Here is a 22,178-nt window from a genome sequence, read left to right as displayed (position 1 = left end):
GACTACAAAACACAACAGAAATGTAAGGTAACAGTATTAGTACTTCAGGTGTGGCAGCCTGGACTTAAAATAACTTTCTACCCTGTCAGTTAACATCACAGGTACTGAGCCTTCTGGACTATTAATAAAAAAAAAAAAACCACAAAAAACTGCAGTAGAGATATCAATCCCTGATCTCTCAGTCTTCTTAAGAGAAATCGCTTTACATCTGCTTCATCTCGCTCTAATGTTCAAGATACTCAATTAAAAGGCTCTTCTGTATTCTTACCTTTTGAAGCTGGAGGGAAAATGGCCATGAAAACATCAAATATTGAAAAGAAATGGAAGGGGAAAAAAAAAAAAAGAATCACACATGGCTCTGTTACTATAGACAGTCACTCAATCACCTAAGCTATTCAAAACTCCACCCAACCCTTTATGAGTGTAGGTCTAGGATGGCACCTTAAAGACAGTGTCAGAATCCGTTCAAGGGTATTATTAACAGGGGCCTAGACTGAGCTTCTTGTCACCTTAATCTCATATCCCCAACAAGTTATACTGATATAAAATACCCATATACAAAACAAACTGGGGGAAAAATACCAAAATGCAACAGTTTTCTTTCTCAACCTCAGCATCCCCAGAATACAAAAATATCTTAATTCCTTCCTAACAGGAAAAACCACCTCTCTTCAACCCTCACCCAGGGACAGGAAAAGAATGGAAAACCCACTTAAAGGACACTCCAAGTCCTATCCTGGCCCTGGGCATGAAAGAGGAAGGTACTCACTCTTGGTCTGGGCAGAAAAGGTAAGAGTAAGTTTGGCGAAAAGTTCATTGTTCTCAAAACGGTCCTCCTTCACTTTTGTCCAGAAGCAGTCCTGGGACAGGTCCTCAACAACAAACTGTGAATAAAGGCAGAGTGTTGAGTTATTAAGCTGAGCTCTGTACTTTCCAACCTGGAAAATGGATTAACATGCAGAAGACGTGGGTAGTGGTTATCAGCAAAACAGACTAATCCAAGACACAGAGGAGTTGCACTCTTCATGGTAGGATCAGGAGACAGTGCTTCCAGTTTGTTTTTTGGTGATTATTCAAGAACTAGATTCAGTTATGCTACTTATCTTCCTCCTAACCTCAAGTCCTCTAGTTTTAGAAGTATTGAGGATTTCACATCTTCCTTTGCTCTACATTATATTTTTCCCAAAAATTTAGCTATTAACTATGACAAACGGAAAAAAACAATTTAACTATGACAAATTAGTTTATGAGTTTATTAGTTTATTTTGTATCACTAGGCTCTTTTAACTTGGTTTCTTTAAGCAGAAGGCTAATGCAGAAATCACAGGGGCCTCAAATGCACAGTGGAGGAAATACTGTGCCATGCAAACATGTCCTCTGTAACTCACTGATGGCAGAGAGAGGTATCAGGATGTATCCAAAAGCCACAACTTTCCAGATCAGCACTACTGTCAGCAGCTCGCAAACTGGTGAAATGACTATTACCAAACTGTTTGTTACCATGGCACTCATAACCTCAGAAAAAAGACCAAAAACATTAACTTAAAGATATGTTTAGGGTTTGTAGCAGAGAATAGGGCTCCAAGAACTCTCCGAAGTGATGTCTGCCATACAGAAGACGCCTAACATGTGCTGAATAAGCAGAAGCATGAATGGAACCTGAAGACAGATGTTAGTCGTAAGAAAGGGAAGACCACCTGGGCACAAAGTAGGAAAGTGAAGTGGTTTCTTAATATCTACTAATGAAAAAAATGGACAGAAATTCTCACCTTGGACCAGTTTGGCCTTCGGAGCTGCACTTCTGGCTTATAAAGCTTCTTTGGGGTCAATCCAAATGGCAGAACTGGGGCTGCAGGAACTCCAAATCCAAAAGGGGGAGGTGGAGGCATACCCATTCCAGGTGGAGGTGGAGGGATTCCAGGACCTCCAGGAAATGGAGGGGGTGGAGGGATTCCAGGACCACCAGGAAGAGGGGGAGGAGGAGGTGGGGGGATGCCAGCACCCCCAGGCAAAGGAGGGGGTGGGGGGATACCAGTGCCCCCAGGCAAAGGAGGAGGTATAGGGATACTAGCACTCCCAGGCAAAGGAGGGGGTGGGGGGATGCCAGCACCCCCAGGCAAAGGAGGGGGTGGGGGGATACCAGTGCCCCCAGGCAAAGGAGGAGGTATAGGGATACTAGCACTCCCAGGCAAAGGAGGGGGTGGGGGGATGCCAGCACCCCCAGGCAAAGGAGGGGGTGGGGGGATATCAACAGTACTTCCAGGCAAAGGAGGGGGTGGGGGGATACAAACACCCCCAGGCAAAGGAGGGGGAGGTGGTGGAGGAGGAATGGTACCACCTCCAGGAAGAGGAGCTGATGGGGGTATGCTAACCACCCCCGGTAAAGGAGGGGCTGGGGGTGGAGTAACAGGGCCAGAGTCACCAGGTAAAGGAGGGGTGGGGGGGACAGGAGCACTGCTAGGAAGGGCTACAGCAGTAACGGCAGCGGCAGCGGAGAGAGAAGCCATTTCTTTCTTGGCATCTTCCAGTTCCTTAGAAAGCTTGGCAACCTAGAGGAACAACAACAATGGAAGTACTCCTCCCTTCACTCAGGGACTACTGGGGTTGGAAGGGACCTACAAAATTACTTAATCCAAAGTTCTCATTTTTACACACACAGACACTGAAAGTAATCAGACAGACTCCTCAAGTCATACCTAAAGTCACAGATATTTAGGGACACAAACTAGAATTCAGGTCTTCATGTTCTTAGTTTAGCATGCTTTGCATTAAAAAGGCAACTTCAACCTTTATGTTAAATTCTCCCTTTAATTAGAAAATACAAAGTTCAAGCAAATCAAATATTCTAGTGATAAAACCATGTAAGTGATCAACTTATCAGATACCATATTTAAGTATTTGTAACTGCAGGGGTGCCTGGGTGGCTCGGTCACTTAATGCATCTGACTTCAGCTCAGGTCATGATCTCACAGTTCCCGAGTTCGAGCCCTGCGTCAGGCTCTGTGCTGAAAGCTCAGAGCCTGGAGCCTGCTTTGGATTCTGTGTCTCCCTCTCCCTCTGCCTCTTCCCCGCTAGTGCAGGTGCACACTCTCTCTCTCTCAAAAATAAACAAACATTAAAAAAATAAATACTTATAACTGCAAAGAGAGTACGGGGATAAATCTGTCCAGAAATAGCTAAAATAAGAGAAAATTAGCAAATATGTGAAGAGATAATTTGGATTTTACTCCTGAATGCCTTAGAAGACCATTAGTTTTAATTCTGGGTAGTACTGTGACTCCTTTTATTCTCTACGTTGTCTGTATTTTCCAAATTTTCTATCTTATGTATTACCTCAAAATAAAACAAAAAACAGTAAATGATTTTTAAAACATGCACTATCTAACTAGATTACCTATTAATAACTGAACCCTCCCGAGGAATAAGGTGTCTGACTCCTGCTGCAGACAGGCCTATCATGAGGCTGCTGATGGCTCAGAGGTCACTCTGCCTCCCCCGCTCAGGCATTACCTCCCCTGTGAGTTGAGACACCTCTGCTTCCAAGTCCTGTTTCTTTGTGGCTATCTGCTGCTTTTCAGAATCCAAGGCATCCTTTTCTCCCTGAAGATCCTGGAGCTTCTGCTCAAAGTCACTTTCCATCTTTTTCATTTCTACCTGTAGCTCATGTCGTGCTGTTAACTCTGAGTCCAGCTAAAGGAGAAAGGAATTAGGCTCTTTGTAAGCTCTCCATTCCAGCAAGAAGCACAGCGTTATTCCCCAAAATTCACTATTTTGTCCCAATGCTTTTAGAGAGCGCACTTTCCCAGGGAATGCCTGGGAAAAAAGACCACCATGATTTTGACCTTAAAATCAAGGTTAAAGAAGGGGGTAACCAGGGATCATTTCCACAGTCTATCTAATTTGGGGAATTACAAAAACAAACAAAAACAACCTAAGACAAATACTGTATGATTTCACTTACGTGTGGAATAAAAAAACCCAAAAAAACAAGAAAACAGATCAACAAACAAAAAAAGCAGAAACAAACCCATAAATACAGAGAACAAACAGGTGTTTGCCAGATGCAAAGGGGGTGGGGGGTAGGCAAAATGGATGACGGCAATTGGGAGGTACAGGCTTCCAGTTATGGAATGAATAAGCCACAGGGACGAAAGGCACAGAAGAGAGAATATGGTCAATAGCATTGTAATAGTGTTGCATAATGACAGATGGTAGCTACACTTTGTGGTGAGCACAGCATAATGTATAGAGTTGCTGAATCACTATGTTGCACCCCTAAAATTAACCTAACATTGTGTGTCAACTATACTTCAGTTAAAAACCAAGCAATCAAATAAACCTAAGATTTTAAAGAAATTTAACACCGTTAAGACATTTCACCAGGGCAGCTATGGTGGACAATCTCAGCAGCCTCTAGGAGCAAACCCCCATCAACCGCAATAGGAGTCCATAACAACTAAACAGGAAAAAAAGAATTCACACACATATTCCTGTTGTTCTAGGAATAAGAGGCCTGAGATGCCAGCAAAACTGCAACAACTGTCACTGTTATTCATGAGAGCCATCTGTCTTTTCCTGTCCTACCCAGGGGATCAAGAACTGTGTACCACCAATTCCTCTGGATCACATCCATGTTAGTTTCTCCAGTGACTAACCTATACCAGAAAGGTTTCTCCTAGGAACCGCTACTGTGTGCTGAATGTTTGCTAAGTATCACAGGTAACAGTTTCACATGTCCGAAAAAAACATAATCCTTAAAAAGGGAAAAAAAGACCCCAATTTTTTTGATCTCTCATACATGCCTTTTTTTCCAACTCTGTAGCTTTGGCTTCAGATTTCTCCACCTTTGTTTTATCAATCATTTGATCTGAAAAGAAATAGAAGAATCAGTAAAGTTCCCAATTCTCTTGTCTTTCCCTCTCACTACCTAAATCCTTCAATATAATGGCAGGCTTCTGTCCATTTTCTCACTTTTGTTATACTTCTTACTGTTCTGCACTAAACAAAGAAATGAAACTTTCTATTGAGCTCAACACAGAATTTCTGGGTGCCTGTGATGTGGTAAGGCCGCCACGCTGGGCAGCATGGAGAGTGCCTACAAGTGGTACTTATGAACTTCTGAGACCAGGAGTCAGATGACAGCTGAACTCCCTTCAAAAGGTGGGGCGATGTGTGAGTAGTGGTACATTCTTAGTTTCACACAGAAATAAACTAAAGGTCTGTATATTCCTAACACAGATGTTGATGATCACCTAAGGACACAAATGGAAATACCTGGAGACTAGGAATTTATCTTCCATGAAACTTTCACTGGAGAAAGACACAAAATGAAAGGTAGAAACAATGTTTTAAGGAGGCAGATAGAAGAATATGCTTACCAATCAACCCCTCAATATCAATCTGGAGGTGCCGGCACTTGAAGTCAGGATCAGCCCCATTCTTGTGCAGAACTATCTGAGAAATACATTCTTCAATCAGCTTATAGTACTGCGGTCTATGGAAGAAACACAACAAGGTTATGAAAGGAAAACCAAAATACAATTCTCAGAAACAATCAGGATCAGGAAAAGTTAACTGCTTTGATAAATGAGGGACCTGAGGATAACTATTCCAGAGAAGACCTTTTCGTAAAACTAACAGAAGTATGTTGCCAGGCTAGGCAACTCCCTCTTCTACAGCAGCTACTCCATCTACTTCAGATAATCAAAACTTGTTGCCATCTGCTTCCTAATGCCAATAATTTCCCATCTCAAAATTCAGGCTTGATCCTTTCTGTGACAGACAGCACTACTGCTTACTCTCTACTTCTAGGCAACCTGAAAGAACCTTAAGTGGGTTCCTCCCTTTGCTACCATCTTTATCCCACCCACCTCCCATTTCCAAAATGGGAAGGACACTTTACGGTATACACTGTGATCTCTTCCATACAGCCGCCCTTCAGTCAGATTAAAAGGACAACTGACAACTCTTTATATATCTGACTGAAAATTAAATGTAACCTTTGTCTTTTCTTTTTCCTTTTACAGTCTTTGAATTTAAGGATTTTTCTCTCTCTACTTCGGCTCAAATTTAATACTTCTCACAGGTATACCATCTTACCTAGCCTCATAGTCATTTCGGACCAAGAGTAGGTGCTGCAGGATGGACAGGAAGTGTGGCTCTGCCTTTGAATCCTTTACTGTGTTTAGGAGAATCTGGAAAACTTCACTGAAGTCAGTGGAAAAGGGGAAGAGGCTAAGGAAAGCATATATTTAGAAACTGTTTGACAGGTCGATTGCCCAACTCTTGGGAAAAGTCCCAAGATGCCACTTCTATTCTAACAGCCATCTCCCCTGTAAACATTACCCAAAACTTTAAGCTCCGTAAACTTCCTAAGGCCAAGGGACCAGTGAGTTGGGTGGTATTATACACAGAGACAGAGGATTCCCAGTACTTGGCTTGAAGATCAAGCAGTAGACAGAAATGAAACAATCACTACCCACAAGTCACGTGTGTCAAATAGTGATACATAGCCAGACTACTCCCTCTGTCAGTCTCAGGGACACCCACAAGAAAGCAAATGACAAGCCTACTCCCCGACTTGTGAATGTGCATCAAAAACCAGCTCTACACCTTCGTAAACCAAGCTCTTATGTTCTAGGAAGTCTATACACGTTTTGATGGCTACTTCCATGCTGAGCAACCCTCAGATCACCTTTCCTAATTTCTTTGGTCCATGCTGAGGTAAATAAAGCCCAGCAATCAAAAGACACCTGCCTCACCTACTGAGAAGACACACAGGCTGATACCCTGTTCAGAGTCATTACCCCACACCATTTCATGCAGGGATCTATAATGAATGTCTCATATGTCTTGAACCCAGTCCATAAAAGGATATTCCATCTCCATTCGAATGTCATCCAGCCGTCCCTTCAGGTCATAGGAATCCTCTTCCCCTTGCTCATCAAACACATTTAGTTGCACTCTCATATCATCATTTTCAATCTCTCGAAGATCCTGTCAATGATCAAAGTACAAATCAGGGAACCCAGAAGCATCCTATGCCAGCCAGAAACCCAAGCCTTTCAACCTGGTTCTTAAATTGAGAGCGAAAGTGACCCCAGAGATGACTGAGCTATCAAAGCAGGCAGCAGGCAGCCTGGCCTCTCTAATGAAGAGCTGCATCTCACCTGCAACACCTGATGCAGCCCCAAGCGCATCAGTTCACTTCGGATGTGAACTCGGAAGTCAAGTTCTTCAGCTGGTGTGATGAGAGCATTGATCAGCTGTAGACATCCCACCTAAAATAAGCAAATTCGGCACTTATGTCATTGTAATCTGCTAGAGATCAAGATTCCGTTCTCTTTACATGAGTGCTGAGGACCCCAGATGTCACGCAGAAGATGCAGTACACAACCACAAGAACAACTTTCTGCTGGCGCCATTTAGATCTGATTTGGGCCCAGGTCTGGGTCGCTCAGAAGTCTAAATGATTCCAAGGATTTGATGGTATACTCTGTACTAGGCCTTGGCTTTCCCAGCATTTAAAGAGAGAGCATGCCCTTTCACCAGCTCATAGTAAGGAGAGCTGCTTTCTCTCTGCCTTCTTAGAGAGCAAATCCTGAATGATAAAATAAATATATACAGACTCACCTCATTTCACTGAACTTCACTTTATTGCACTGCTCTATATATAGTGCATTTTTTACAAACTGAAGGTCTGTGGCAATTCTGTGTTAAGCAGGTATATCAGTGCTAATTTTCCAATAGCATTTGCTCACTTCTGGTCTCTGTGTCATGTTTTGGTAACTCTCAGACTATTTCAAAGTTTTTCATTATTATTTTATTTGTTATGGTGATCTGTGATCAGGGATTATGACTCTCTGAAAGCTCATATAATAGTGAGCATTTTTTAGCAATACCGTTCTTGTAGACATAATGCTATTGTACACTTAATACACTATAGTACAGAGCAAACATAGCTTTTATAAGCATGCATTAGGAAACCAAACAATTCATTTACCTCACTTTATTGACCTATTTGTTTTATTGTAGTGTTCTGGAACCAAACCTGCAGTTCCCCTGCTGGATGCCTATACCTGGGAACCATTCCATGTGTTCTATTAAAACATCAAATGAACTTAAGTCCTTCCATTTTGAATTCTATTACTGGGTACAGTTCAGAGGATATACTTGCCTTGAGCGCAATGGAGGTCCCACTTTTTAATCCATCCAACAATGGCTGGAAGCGTTCTACCTCATCCATCTCAGCTCTTTCTGTCATTGCCTCCAAAACCCTTTCATTCCTGCCCAGGAAAAAGGAAAGGGAGAGAAATGTCCAGGTGCCCTGACACACACAAGCACAATAGGTAGATTATACAGTGGCACAAATCAGTTAGGAAAAGAACATTACCAACGCCCAGGTTTTCAATATTATTCTCATCACCTAGGTCAGGAGCCAGAATCTGCTGAAAGCTAAGAACCATCTCCTTAGAAAAATGTATTCTCTAAAACCCATTCCTAGACTCCTATCTATGGATAACAAATTAAGACACCTGTTCTATGGAGTATCAACTGGTACCACTTTTGGAGGGGTATTTAATAGTACTGGTTTTTAATGAATTTAACATTTGGCTTACTTCTAGAAACTTACCGAACATAAATGCATAAATGTGAAAGAATATATGTACAAGGATGTTCATTATGGCATCATTTGTAATAGTAAAATTTAACACCTAGAGCAGGGGCCAGAATGTGCTAAGAAAAAAAAAGTCACCTAAAAAGTCTAGCAATGGGGTAACTGTTAAATAAATTGTGGGATATACATCCTATAGAATTCTAAATAGCCACTTAAGATAATAAGGTAGATCTGTAAATACCCACAGAGAAAAAATGTTCAAGATCAACTGTTATATTTAAAAAAAAAAAAAAAAGGTAAAAAGAAATGAATGGTATGATTTTGTTTGTATTAAACCAAACTGCTCCACAAAAATAAAAATCTATCCTAGGCATGTGATTTGTTTTACAGAAAAGTTACATCTTTCCTTCGTTCTAAGATAGCATCTTTTGGAGCAACAGAAGGTATCTCATAATCAAGGAAAGACAATATATTTGTCTATGCTAGAAAAAAAATCAATGAGATTGTACCAAGCCATTAACACTGGCTACCCCTGCAGAATAGATTTACTAGAGGGATAAGGCTGTTAAATTTTACTTTATATGTTTCCATATTGTTTGAGTTTAAAAACTAATGTGTTACTTTTGAATTAAAAAAACAAAAAAGTAAAAGCAAGCTTTGTCCTATTAATGTCCTACAGACATTAATGGAGACCTAGGAGATGCTTTGCTATCCCACTGATAACCAGAAGTACACTGATGATAGTGACACACACCTAACAGTTTTTTTTTTAATCTTTATTTATTTTTGAGAGAGAGAGAGACAGAGTGTGAGCGGGTGAGGAACAGAGAAAGAGCGAGACACAGAATCCGAAGCAGGTTCCAGGCTCTGAGCTGTAAGCACAGAGCCCGATGCGGGTCTTGGAATTGATGAGCCATCAGATCATGACCTGAGCCCAAGTTGGATGCTTAACCGACTGAGCCACCCAGGTGCCCCTGCAGTTACAGTCTTTCTTAAACATTAAGATTCACGGTGTTGGGGTGGTTGGGTGGCTCAGTTGGTTAAGCATCCAACTCTTGACTTTGGGTCAGGTCATGATCTCATGGCTCTTGAGTTTGAGACCTACATCAGGCTCTGCACTGACACTGTGGAACCTGCTTGGGATTCTCTCTCTCTCTCTCTCTCTCTCTCTCTCTCTCTCTCCCCCTCCCCCACTCAATGCTGTCTCTCTCTCTCTTTCAAAATAAATAAACTTATAAAAAAAAGATTCACAGTGTTCACATCTTCGAAGAGATATGGTCTTACCTAGTATTTAAGACAAAGTGGACACCCACTCAATTTTCCTCTAGATTAGGGAAGATGGTAAAAAAAGAGAACGTAGGAGAAAACGCAGTCACATACATGTCCTCTGGCTGTGGTAGGATACAAAGAGCAGAAAGCAGCTTAGCTGCATCAATCATCATGTTGGGAACAGCAGGATCCATGGCTCTGACCAGCAGCAGGATTCCTTCTTCTGTTTCCAGCATGGTCTTGATTCCAAACTAGTAGGACAAGAACAGAGAAGGGAGGCTTAATGATGACAGGAAGTAACCAAGGACAAAGTCAGGGTTGTTATGGATTGAAAGGTGTTCCACCTAAATTCATATGTTGAAGTCATAATCCCCAGTACCTCAGAATGTGACCTTACTTGGAAATAGGGTCATTGGCAGATGTAATTAGTTAAGTTACAACAAGGTCACACTAGAATAACGTGGACCCTTAATCCAGTGTGACTACTGTCTTATAACAATGAGACGTGGGGACACACACATGCACATGGGAAGAACATCTTGTGAACATGAAGGCAGACATTGGAGTGATGCATGTGAAAGCCACAGAATGCCAAAGATCGCCAGCAAGCCACCAGAAGCCAGGTGAGAGGCATGGAACATACTCTCCCTCACAGCCCTCGCAAAGGACCCAATCCTGCCAACACCTTGATCTTGGATTTAGAGCCTCTAAGAACTGTGAGACAATAAATTTCTTGTTAAATACAGTTTAGTCCAGTTTATAATACTCTGTAGAGCAGCCCTAGCAAACTAACACAGGGGTAGAACTTTCCCGAGCTAAACAGAGATAAGCATAGCAAAATAATTTTATACTAAATCAAACACAATTCTAGGTCTTCAAGAACAAAAGTCTTTAATTCTTGTATTTTTTTTAATGCCCCCTCCCATCCAATGGAGTAAATTAATTATAAAAAAATTAAACAATGAGGGGGCGCCTGGGTGGCTCAGTTGGTTAAGCATCCAACTTCGGCTCAGGTCATGATCTCATGGTTCATGGGTTCGAGCCCTGTGTTGGACTCTGTGCTGACAGCTCAGACCCTGGAGTTTCCTCCAGATTCTGGGTCTCCCTCTCTCTCTCTACCCCTCCCCTGGCTCATGCTTTGTCTCTATCAAAAATAAACACAAAAAATTTTATTAAAAATTTAAAAAATTTTAAATATTTTAAAAATTAAATGATGAGGAAGATATATCTGCACTCAAAAGCAAACAACTGTGAGATCCCTGAGTTTAAATACTAAACAGACAGGGGTACCCAGATGACTCAGTCGATTAAGCATCCAGCTCTTGGTTTCAGCTCAGCTCATGCATGGTCTCACATTTTGTGAGCTCAAGCCCTGCATCAGGCTCTGCACCAACACTGTGGAGCCTGCTTAGGATTCTCTCTCTTCCTCTCTCTCTGCCCTTCCCCCGCTCTGTCTCTCAAAATAAACAAACTCCAAAAAAAAAATTAAATACTAAACAAAGAAAAAAAACAAAGATTCTACGGTAGAAACAGTCTGGGAAACAAATAACCGGAGAATAAATAAACCTTCCAAAATCAAACACAGGTCAGGAAATTCAATTAGCAAAACAAAGTATAAAAAGAGGAAGGAAAGCAAACCTACCTTCTGAAACAGACATCAGAACTGGAGAAAAAAAGGTCCATAGAAACATACTTAGGTGACAATCAAAAAGTTGTAACACTAAAAAGGAATGCTACAAGCCTTGAACCTCCTATTCCTAAGTCCTTTTATGGAGTTTGCCAATAGAAAAGAAAGAACAGGGATCATGATGGGGGTTGGAATGAGAATAGGAAAAATCTCACCTTGTTGTTCATAAAAGCTTTCAGGCAACGAATGATCTCATGCTTGTTACGGCTATCGTAGCCTCTGTGTGTAGAAGACATAATCAGTGAATTCCCTTTATTCTATACTCCTCTGCCACTTGACTTTTCAATCTTGCAAACAAGGGTCTTCAAAACATCCCCAATTAGTAGCCGAGTAAATTCTAGTACATACCACTTTGCCCTGAAACACTGGCAAAAACAGGTAGCTGAAGAGGCATTGCCACCATAAGACCTTTGGTTAATCCTGCAATCCAAGAACTTAATACTACATTAAAATCTCCTCTTTAACTCCCTCTAGGCTTCTAAGTGCTTAACTCCATCAAGATAACATCCCATCTATTACTGCTTGCCTCACTACTTCAAAGGTTTTAAGCTTGTACATTCAGGAGGTATAGGCCTGGTGTTTTGTCTTGGAAAGATCCCAGGAAATAGAAAAGTCACGGTGGGTCAGACTGGCTTCAAGGTAGCCTAAGACAGTCCAAGGTATCCCCCAAACTATCCCAACCTTGAAGACTATCATAAAGCCAGTCCCAAACTCATCAAGTGTATTCTAAGACTTTCAGGTCCCAGCCAGACCAGGTCCCAGGACAGCTATGGATGAACTCCAACCCCACTTCCAGATAGGGTAAGTTATGTTACGATACCCACAATCTTATGTGTTATCCACCATTTCCTCTTCCGTTTCCTGCATCATCTGTAATCATCCCTCAGGCTCTAGTTTGCCCTAGGTAAACCTTGTTCTCAACTAACAGCATATTCTCCTGGTCCACAACTTCTCATTTTATTGCCATTTTCTCCTTTAGAGCATACAGACAAGTTCCCCACTACCCTCCACTGGGAAGATGTCAAAACTTGGAAGTCCTCACCCAGCAGTCTCCTCTTTCTCATCATGGAGTCGTTTAAGGATGTCCAATAAAGAGGTCAGACCCTCAGCACCAAATGTTTGCACCCAGCTGTAAGGAATAGACAGAGACAATGCAATATCAATAATCGATAACTGCCCAAATTCTACCTGGCAACTCTTTACTCCCAATCCAGAGTTCTCAGACATCCTGACTCCACCAGTAAACCCTAACTTTGGGCTCTTATTCTTGTTACCACTTCAGAATCCTCACCTGACAGGGTTGTTGTTGAGGGAGACACGAAGGGACTCTAGGCAGCTGAGCAGAGGCATATCCCGCAAGCCTGACCTCAATTCTTGAATGTACATCATAGCAGACCTAGAACTCTCCTTCTGGCTCATGCCCTAGATGAAGCATATGGAGAGATTAATCAACACTGGACCCAATCAGCAAATGGACTAGAATCAGACATTACATTATGAATATCAAGGCAGACACACATCATAAATACTACCAAACTCTGTGGGACTCATAATTTCCCATCCCATTCCCCATAGACTTCGTGAAGATTGAATCAGGCAAAAAGTATGTTAAGAATGGTAACTCAAATGAGAGTAAAACATGAATAGACTTATACGACAGAATAAAAGAAGACTGATGTAGACACACAATGTTCTAAGGAACTGGTAAAACAAACAGGTCCAAGATGAGGGCAGGGTCTCCCACGTCATGGGTACCTGCCCTAGGACTCACAGCCTTAGAGGTGTGCAAGTATTGGGACACCATCTCTCTCTTGATGATAATATCCTTCTCCCTCAAAGGTTGCTGTTTCTCCTCGTTAAGGTTCATATCCAGCTAGTAGAGGAAGGGGGAAAAAAGGAAAAAACAAAACTGCATCAAGTTCCTTATAATTTTTCAGTGTTTAATATTTAGTATATTTAGTGAGAAGTTAAATTAAATAGTTACTGAATAAATAAGTTTTCCTGATACCTTGAGGTTTAAGCTATCACCAGATAATGAAAATTCCTCAGGGATAAATGTTAATGGTTAACATTTTAGCATAGATTCCTAGAAACACTTTTATACTCTTAATGCTTTTCCTAACAAAAATGGGTTTTTAAAATAGATGAAAAAAATTTTTTTATTATTGAAAGAAAAGCACACATACTGGTTTTGTACTTGGAATGGATCTTAAAAATTTCCTCTGGATGACTGGCATCATCCAAACACCCACAAGATGTGCACCACTCTCAGGCATAAATACCCAATACCCCTGGTTAATTCAGTCCCTGTACAAACTTCTTTCCCATGAAGAAAGAACTAGAAAAGTCTGATAAAGCCCCTCAACAGATATAACTTGGGTGTATTGTTGAAGAAAAGGCACTGCTTGAGCCTTTGTATAGCCATGTGTATGAGCCCAGTACCTTGATGAGCACAGTTTAATCCAACAAGTCTGAAATAGTATCTGAAATGGGGAAAGGGTAGGGGTAAAATGGATACTTTCCATTTCTTCTCTTCTACTCTCCATTTCTCTCTCTTCTCTTTCGCTCTGTGTGTAAGACAGAGAGAGAGAGAGAGAGAGAGGGAGAGAGAGAGAGGGAGAGAGAGAATGAAACACTGCCTCAAAATAGTAATACTAATGTGATGTTTTTCTGACCCAATTCCTGGTGCTTTTTTTCTCCTTTTACAGATAAACTGAACACAGAAATTGCATCGTACGTGGACTTCAGGTTGAATCAGACCCCAAAACACAGTATATTTTGCTTGGCTAGCTCAACATTTTAAATTTGGAAGACTTCATATAAAAATACAGATTTCTAGCATCACAAGATGCAGTCATCAAATTTCAGATTGTGGGTAACTCTAGAAGTCAAATGATTTCTTCCACAAAATTTTTGTAGTAATAGCAAGGATAAAAGAGAGAGACGAAACCTGTAATAAAATAAAACTTAAAAGAACATTCATACAATGGACCTAACTTGGAACTGTGATTTGAGCGAACAAATGGTTTTCAAAAAAAGGATCTAATGGTGAAATTTGAATACTGGTGAAATTTGAAAGCTGGTTATGATAGTTGATGCTATGAAAGAACTACTGTCTCCAAAAATTCAAGATTTCTGGCTTCCTTAGAAAATACAAGTATCTGGCACTACTGGCATTTCCAAATGGAGTGCTACAGAGCCTACTGCCACTGAATCACGGCTGGCCTTCCTAACAGGCCTAAAGTCCTTCTGCATCTGACTACAGTCCTCACTCCTTTTCATCATCTGCTATCTGGTCTAACTTATTCCTGCCAACTCCCTGGCCCCCAAAAACATGTAAACCCAACAGATTGTGTTAGGCTCATACAGCACTTGGATTAAGAGACAAACTAAAAGCTTTTACTGAAAAAAGAATAATAGTGCTGGCTGAGTGTTTACTATATACCAGGCCCTGTGTTAAGAATTTTAAGCCCATGCTCTCAATTAAATGAGGTCTGCCGCTAGTCTCTATTTGAATCTGAAATCCTATATCCAGGCAATATAGAGGTCTTATGAAACCTTAGAAACAAGTACTCAAAACTTTTCAAGACTGAGCGCTAGTGGACATTCACTGAGTGTCCTCTTCAGTGTTCCTCACTGAGGACAGGAAATTAAGACACATCCTTGTGTACTTCATTACTCAACTGGCTTCAACCATAATCTTTAAAGGTCTTCTAGTAATTGTAGCATCAGATTTCTCTTTCCAGATTCACCACTAAATAGAAGCCGTTCAGCAAATTATGCCTTTCCATTACTCAGTCTCTTCTATAAGATTCTTTGTGAAACTTTACCTACCCTGGCTAACCCAAAGGTAGTCTCCACACTACCCCATGAGTTGGTGCACTCACCTTATGTCTTTGTGGCTAACACAATGCTGGGCAGGACATTAAGGAGGTGGTCACTGATCAGATATTTCCAAGCCTAACTCATCAATTCCAATCTTATGGATGGGTGCTTATAAATTTAGTCCCTTTGTTAATAGGACTGCTAATAAGAACCTCTCTGTTGAGGCGCCTGGGTGGCTCAGTTGCTTAAGTGTCTGACCTCAGTTCAGGTCATGATCTTGCAGTCTGTGAGTCCAAGCCCCACGATGGGCTCTATGCTGACACCTCAGAGCATGGAGCCTGCTTTGGATTCTGTGGCTCCCTCTCTCTCTGCCCCTCCCCTAATCATGCTTGGTCTCTCTCTCCCTCTCTCTCAAAAATAAACAAACATTTGAAAAAAAACTAAGGGGTGCCTGGGTGGCTCAGTTGGTTAAGTGTCTAACTTTGGCTCAGGTCATGATCTTGCAGTTCGTGAGTTTGAGCCCCATGTTGGGCTCTGTGCTGACACCTCACAGCCTGGAGCCTGCTTCAGATTCTGTCCCTCCCCCCCGTCTGCACTCTGTAGCTGTCAAAAATAAACACTAAAAAAAAAGTTCTCTGTCAAGCCTGGAACTTTTGTAATTAAGGGCTAATTAAGTGAGTAGGGGATGCCTGGGTAGCTCAGTTAAGTGTCAGACTCTTGATTTCAGCTCAGGTCATGATCTTGCCGTTGTGGGATCAAGCCTGTGCTGTCAGCACAGAGCCTACTTGGGATTGTTTCTCACGTTCCCTCTCTGCCCCTCCCTCTCCCACTCCCATGCTCTCTCAAAATAAACAAATACTTTGGGTAAAAAAGGGGCTCATTAAGGGAGATCATGCCCAAAAGAGTACCAACCATGCCCACAAATGCATTTTCAGAAAAAAAGCAATGTTTTGGGGTGGGAAACTTACCAGCATCTGTTCAAAGAGTACTAGAACTTGCTCGTCTGAAACATCTTGCAATGACTGTGCTGTGGGATCATCCCCATATGCTGCAGAAGAATTTCTATGAGCAGAATTGGGCTTTTCCTTCTCCTTTTTAATTCTCATGCTGGTAAATCTCTCCAGCTGAGAAAAAAGAAAAAAGTATTAACAGTTATACATTTTCATTTACACAACAATCGACACATCAAGTAGCCAAACTCTAGCTTCTTATATGTGCAAGGTTCCTCTGGTTTGTGGGCACTTCGAGGGTCTTCTGACATGGGGGTACCTGGGTGGCTCAGTCAGTTAAGTGTCCAACTCTTGGCTTCGGCTCAGGTCATGATCTCAAGCCCCATGTTGTGCTCTGCGCTGGAAGTGCAGAGCCTGCCTGGAATTCTCTCTCTCTCTCTCTCTCTCCCTCCCTCCCTCCCTCCCTAGGCCTTCCCCTGCTCATTCTCTCTCTCTCCCTCTCTGTCTCTTAAAATAAACTTTAAAAAATATCTTCTGACATGAAAACAAGAACTCTGACATCTAATTTAGTATACTGACTCTGTACTCTCACTTTCATCCAAAGATAAGAGATCTGAAGTATTAAGATTTGAAACCTCTCTAAAATGAGAAAACTTTGTTCTTGAGCTCTCTGACCATTTCTAAGCCCTCCAGCAGCACTGAACTGACAGAAAAGAATATAGTGTACTTTAGGGATATATAAGCCACCTCTCTGCCAACCAAAGACTCATGAACCATTCCCCAAAACTCAAGTACAGATGCTCAAATCAAAGAGCCACCAATAAGCTGCAGTTTGTTCGCTCCACCTGTTTGAAAGTAAAAGTTAAGTATCTGCAAGCACTGGGGGACTTCAAGTGATAGGGGTTGCATCCAGACTGCAAGTCAGTTATGAATTTAAAGAATGTGCCTACCCTTGGAAACCAATGAATGCCCCAGGGAAATGCATGCAATGGGCCAAACACAAAGCAAAGAGTTAGGGAAAAGCTTTGGGAGGTTCTGAGAATAGAGCCAGTATCACCATTTCAAGTTATAGAAAGTCAAAGTTATGACAACTGGTAAGTATCACAGTGGAGGAAATGAGCTAGAACATGCACATGCTGAACAAAATTTCCTTACCTCATCTGCCATGAGCCGCTTCAGAGTCTAGGAAACAGGAAAAAGGAGGGAGAAGAAAGAGAAGATAGATCAGTGAAATTCCAGGAAATGTCCCAAACACCAGATGGATTGGGGGGAAAAAAGAATAAGGTAAAAGGATCTAAGTTGCTTTCCACAAACTAAAAGATTTCAGCCAAGTGTTCCTTAGCACATTCCCTTAGCTAAGAGGCATCAAGAGTTTTAAGGTCACTAATACCTTATACTTTGGGGGGGGGGGGGGGAAGTAAAGACCTGCACAGACTCAATCTGATGACCAATACACCTATGAAACATACTCTATTAGTAAACAAGGACATGCCAACTAAAACCACAATGATAATGCTTCCCGCTCTTAAGATGGGCAAACATTTTCATGTCTGTCTAGTTGTAGAGGAGCGGGAGCTCTCACACTCTGTTAGTGGTAATGTAAATTGCTCTGGCCACTTTGGAAACCAGCAAGGCATTATCTAGTGAAGTTAAATATGTATATGTACAACTCATCAATTTCTATAAATCTACCCTGCAGAAACTTGTATGTATGTACCAGGATGTGTATAACAAGAATGTTCACAGCAACACCAGAGTACCTAAAACAGAGACCAATCCCAAGAGCCATCAAGAGTAGAACAGATACCATGTATCTGTGGAGAACAATTATACAGAAAAATTAAATGAACTTAGAGCTACTTACAAACATTAAAATTGAATTTATTTCATTTATATGCAGTTTAAAAACATGGACACTATATTATTTAGAATGTAAAATTATAAAAGGAATGATGATCACAAATGTCAAAACAGTGCTTACTTGGGGAGAGTGGGTGAGGTGTGACTGCAGAAGGGGAAAAGGGGCTTCTAAGGGGCTCACAATATTCTACTTGGTTTCATTATTCTATGTTTTATGTTCTCTTCTATGTACATGCCATACTTAGAGAGAAAGAGAAAGAAAGAAAGAAAGAAAGAAAGAAAGAAAGAAAGAAAGAAAGAAAGAAAGAAAGAGAAAGAAAGAAAGAAAGAGAAAGAAAGAAAGAAAGAAAGAAAGAAAGAAAGAAAGAAAGAAAGAAAGAAAGAAAGAAAGAAAGAAAGAAAAAAAGAAAAGGGAACAAGCAGGGTGGTAAAGTAGGAATTCTTTGCCCTAGTACTTAATTTTAAACCATTATTTCTTTTTGCTCATGTTATTAAGTCAGTTAAATCCAGTGTAAACTGTGAATCTTAACTTTTCCCACCATGGTCCAGAGGAGGTCAAGCTTCCACTGACTGAGTGCTAATCACATACCTGAAGCTGTTAACAACCTTGCTCAGAATCGATGGAGTTTAAAGTTACTTTATGTGTGCTGTTAACTAGGGACTGAAGATAGAAGGATGGTGAGGCAGACAGCAACACCCAAGGAGACTAACAGTTCTTTTTGTCACCACCCTTAGTTACTACCTGGCACTTGCGAAAACAAGCTACAAAAAGGATGAGGATGTACAATTTAGGTTGCCACAGCCACAGTTCAACTTATTTGCACCTAGAGCAGTTGCTTCTAGGATCTGGTCCTCCAAACTCAAAATGTTCCTCAGAACCAATCAATAACCCCAACCATTCTGGGATGGATGTAACACAGGTAACAGAACTTGGGTCTAATGAAACAGTGCCAGCTGGATCGCTCACAGCTACAGGTTAAAGTTAAAGAAAGGAAACCAGCAACTTGTTCCTTCTGCCTACAGACTTTATTTCCTTTCTGCTCATCCCTACTAACACTATGTAAGTTTACAGAATTATTATCTCCTGCTTGACTTACTGTAACAGCTTCCTAACTGATCTCCCTACCTCCAGTCCTGTCTACCCAACACTAAATCCATTATCCATATTACATCCAAGAGTAATCTTTCTAAAATGACACGGTGTCCATGGTATTTCCTCATTTAAAACACTTCAATGGCTCCCTACTACTACCCTCAGGTTAAAATCCAAATTCCTTAGCATGGAATAGGACATTCCTTCCTGGATTCTCCCCCTCATCTCTTGCAAACCCTCGCATCCCAAACTAGTTGCAGGTCCACAAATAGATCATGCTGTCTTACCACCCCAGACTTTCCCTAGGCTGCTCCTTCCCTCAGTCTAGACTGTGCTCTCAAAGCTAAATCAAACAGGCCCTGCAGGATGATACCTCCTCTAATTGGACAAGTGCTTCTCCTTATGTTTCCACAGTAATAGGTACTTGACTGCCTCATAGCACTACTTGTGGATTACAATTGTCTCTTGACTGTCTCCTCTACCCCTTTCCAGACTAAGTTCCTTCAGGGCAGAGCCTGAGACTCAGTCATTATATTTCCTATGAACAAATACCACCATCTGGGGCTGCTTTCCTAAAATACCAAACCCGGAAGAAGCTCTCAAATTTATTCACCGTGTCAATGAAAAAACTGAAGCCTAGACAGGTAGAGTAAATCATGGAAGTCACATGACCAGCAACAAGCTGGGAATGAACTCTAGTCTCCAGATTCCGAAGCCCAAAAATCTTTGCATTCTCCAAATTCTTGTGTCTTGGTCCCACTTAATGCCCACTAACTCTTGCCTTTGATATCAAAGTAAATATAACTTTTCATAAAAAGAAAGATACCACTTTCCCTTGCTTTCCTTGGTACATTAGAAACAGATTTACTTACTTAAAAAATTAACCACATTTTAGTGGTCAGTTTGAGTAAGGAGAGCAAAAATGATGCATGCAGGATCAAAGTTGTATTTCCTCAAAATTTCCAACAGAGGGCAGCAACTACCAGGAAAGCGAATCACCCTACAGACAAAATTCAGTTTCAAAACCCAACAGAACACCCAAATAGCAAGCTCAATTCAATTACTGAAATGGAACCTGCTCCTACACTATATTGAGGGTGTACTGTTTATTGACTTAAAACTATGTGTGTTTTCCTTACAAGTCCTAGGTATACAGTGTTTAAAAACAGTAAGCTTTGCTCAGTGTTTTCCTTGTATCATTAGTTGTTTTGTGGATTCTGAGATACAAAATGAGAAATTTCCAGATCATAAAAAGCATAAATGACTAAAGGTAGTGAAGTCCAGGAAGATAAATGCTGCTGGAGCTATAGTTGTGGCTAACACCTCAAATGTCCAAGCTTTTTCACTAGGTTCTCTAATCACCCTACCTGCCTCTAAATGCCTCTCCTCTCAAAATTCTCCTTGCTTGCTGTCAATTCTCTTCTGCCCCCAACCAAACTCTTGCTCTCCTAGCCTGTTGGCACTCACTACTTCATCTTCCTGTCCTTCCTACTGAGTCTTCCCCTAAAGCCTTTAACTATCAACACAGATACTGGAAGAAGCATAGATACTAAGTGAAACCTTTTATAATATCCAAGTCTGCTCATGAATACAGATTAACAGGAACTACTAGATAAAAGTACCTAATGTCTTGACCCTTCTTGAAACCCTTCTGAATCTACAGAAAAAGAATTTTTGGAAAGATAACAATGATGAAAGGAGGAGCCTACAAGGTTGGAAGAATGAGAAAAGCACAAGGGCAAACAAATTTTGAGGCTGTGAATAAACAGGACTAGCAGTAAACCCAGCAGGCCTAAGACAGCTGAATCCTAAACTAAAAGTAGGAAAAGCCAATAACCAAGCCGAACTATATTTAAAGGTCCTCAAAAGGTTCAAGATTTAGCAGCCCCAGGAACCTATGGAAATGGGAGTTGGAAGGGATAGGCTAAAAATAGGAGGACTGGTTGGAAGCTGTTTAAGAAGCACTTGGATCTACCGGTAGATCCTCCCTCCCCCACTCCCCCAGTCCTCCTGGCCCATACCACTGGGAGAGTACCCTCCCTTACTCCAGCAGAAAGACGTATATTCTTTTTTTTTTTTTTTTTAAGTTTATTTATTGATTTTGAGAGAGAGCGTGTGCCCATGCATGCGAGAGGGAGCAGTCGAGGAGAGAGACAGAATCCCAAGCAGGCTTTGCACAATATCATTAGCTTGGAGCCCGATGAAGGGCTGGATCCCACCAACTTCAAGATCAAGAGTCTGACACCAAATAGACAGCGCCACTCAGGTGTCCCTGGAAGTTTTATGCTTACAAGAAAGTAAAATAGGGTCTGTGACTGGGAGATGCCAGGCACAGTTGTGGGCAGGAATCCTATACCAAAAAGAAGAGTAATCAAATCTATGCATATTACCTACTAAGACACCTAGCACCTTCCCCCTTAAAGTTTCTCAGAACCCCAGCAGCATGGCCCTTACCATTGAGGCGGTAAATTGGTAGACTCTTGTCTGGGAACTGAAAAATGACCTAAAACTCCTGACACAGTCCAAGTAGATCACTCTGGAACTCTGCAATCTAATATGGTAGCTACTACCCACATGTAATAACTTAGCACTTTTAATGTCATTAGTATGCCTGAGGGATGAATTTTACTTTAAATAAATTTAAATTTAAAAACTTGTATTTTATTGTTAATGTTAAACTTAAGTATGTTTGGAATATCCTGGGTATGTGAATCTACTTTGACCTGTAAAATTTATAAAGTCTAAATTTACCTCAACTACTTTTTATGAAAATTTAACATCTAAATTGAGATGTACTATATATAAATGTAAAACAAACACTGGAGTCCAACAACTTAATACTAAAAACAAAATATAAAACATCTCATTAATAATTTC

At 41.1% G+C, this 22,178-nt stretch overlaps 1 protein-coding gene and 1 long non-coding RNA gene across 4 annotated transcripts in view; one reads left to right on the top strand and one right to left on the bottom strand.

Annotated features, from left to right (window-relative positions):
- The window catches only part of DIAPH1 (diaphanous related formin 1), a 105,675-nt gene that overhangs the window by 60,812 nt on the left and 22,685 nt on the right, over window positions 1-22,178 (bottom strand). For 2 of the 3 annotated variants that reach the window (XM_086702087.1, XM_086702071.1), the window contains exons 2-17: window positions 17,504-17,530; window positions 16,367-16,522; window positions 13,345-13,446; window positions 12,865-12,995; window positions 12,616-12,702; window positions 11,729-11,792; window positions 9,998-10,137; window positions 8,177-8,285; window positions 7,170-7,280; window positions 6,878-6,996; window positions 6,100-6,216; window positions 5,379-5,494; window positions 4,803-4,867; window positions 3,511-3,690; window positions 1,770-2,549; window positions 770-884 (exon numbers count right to left, since the gene is read on the bottom strand). In XM_086702087.1, coding sequence (XP_086558213.1) covers window positions 770-884; window positions 1,770-2,549; window positions 3,511-3,690; window positions 4,803-4,867; window positions 5,379-5,494; window positions 6,100-6,216; window positions 6,878-6,996; window positions 7,170-7,280; window positions 8,177-8,285; window positions 9,998-10,137; window positions 11,729-11,792; window positions 12,616-12,702; window positions 12,865-12,995; window positions 13,345-13,446; window positions 16,367-16,522; window positions 17,504-17,530 — 2,419 coding nt within the window. The remainder of the gene's footprint in view (window positions 1-769; window positions 885-1,769; window positions 2,550-3,510; window positions 3,691-4,802; window positions 4,868-5,378; window positions 5,495-6,099; window positions 6,217-6,877; window positions 6,997-7,169; window positions 7,281-8,176; window positions 8,286-9,997; window positions 10,138-11,728; window positions 11,793-12,615; window positions 12,703-12,864; window positions 12,996-13,344; window positions 13,447-16,366; window positions 16,523-17,503; window positions 17,531-22,178) is intronic. The other variant, XM_086702079.1, reaches the window with a different exon arrangement.
- On the top strand, window positions 10,283-14,564 carry LOC147584406 (uncharacterized). The gene is made up of 4 exons (XR_015249479.1): window positions 10,283-10,602; window positions 12,305-12,374; window positions 12,553-12,669; window positions 14,282-14,564. It is a non-coding gene; the product is annotated as an uncharacterized LOC147584406 (long non-coding RNA).

Source organism: Puma concolor, chromosome A1, assembly GCF_028749965.1.
Source record: "Puma concolor isolate L17-30 chromosome A1, mPumCon1.1.hap2, whole genome shotgun sequence".
Taxonomy (NCBI): domain Eukaryota; kingdom Metazoa; phylum Chordata; class Mammalia; order Carnivora; family Felidae; genus Puma; species Puma concolor.
This window is presented reverse-complemented; position numbering and strand designations above follow the sequence as displayed.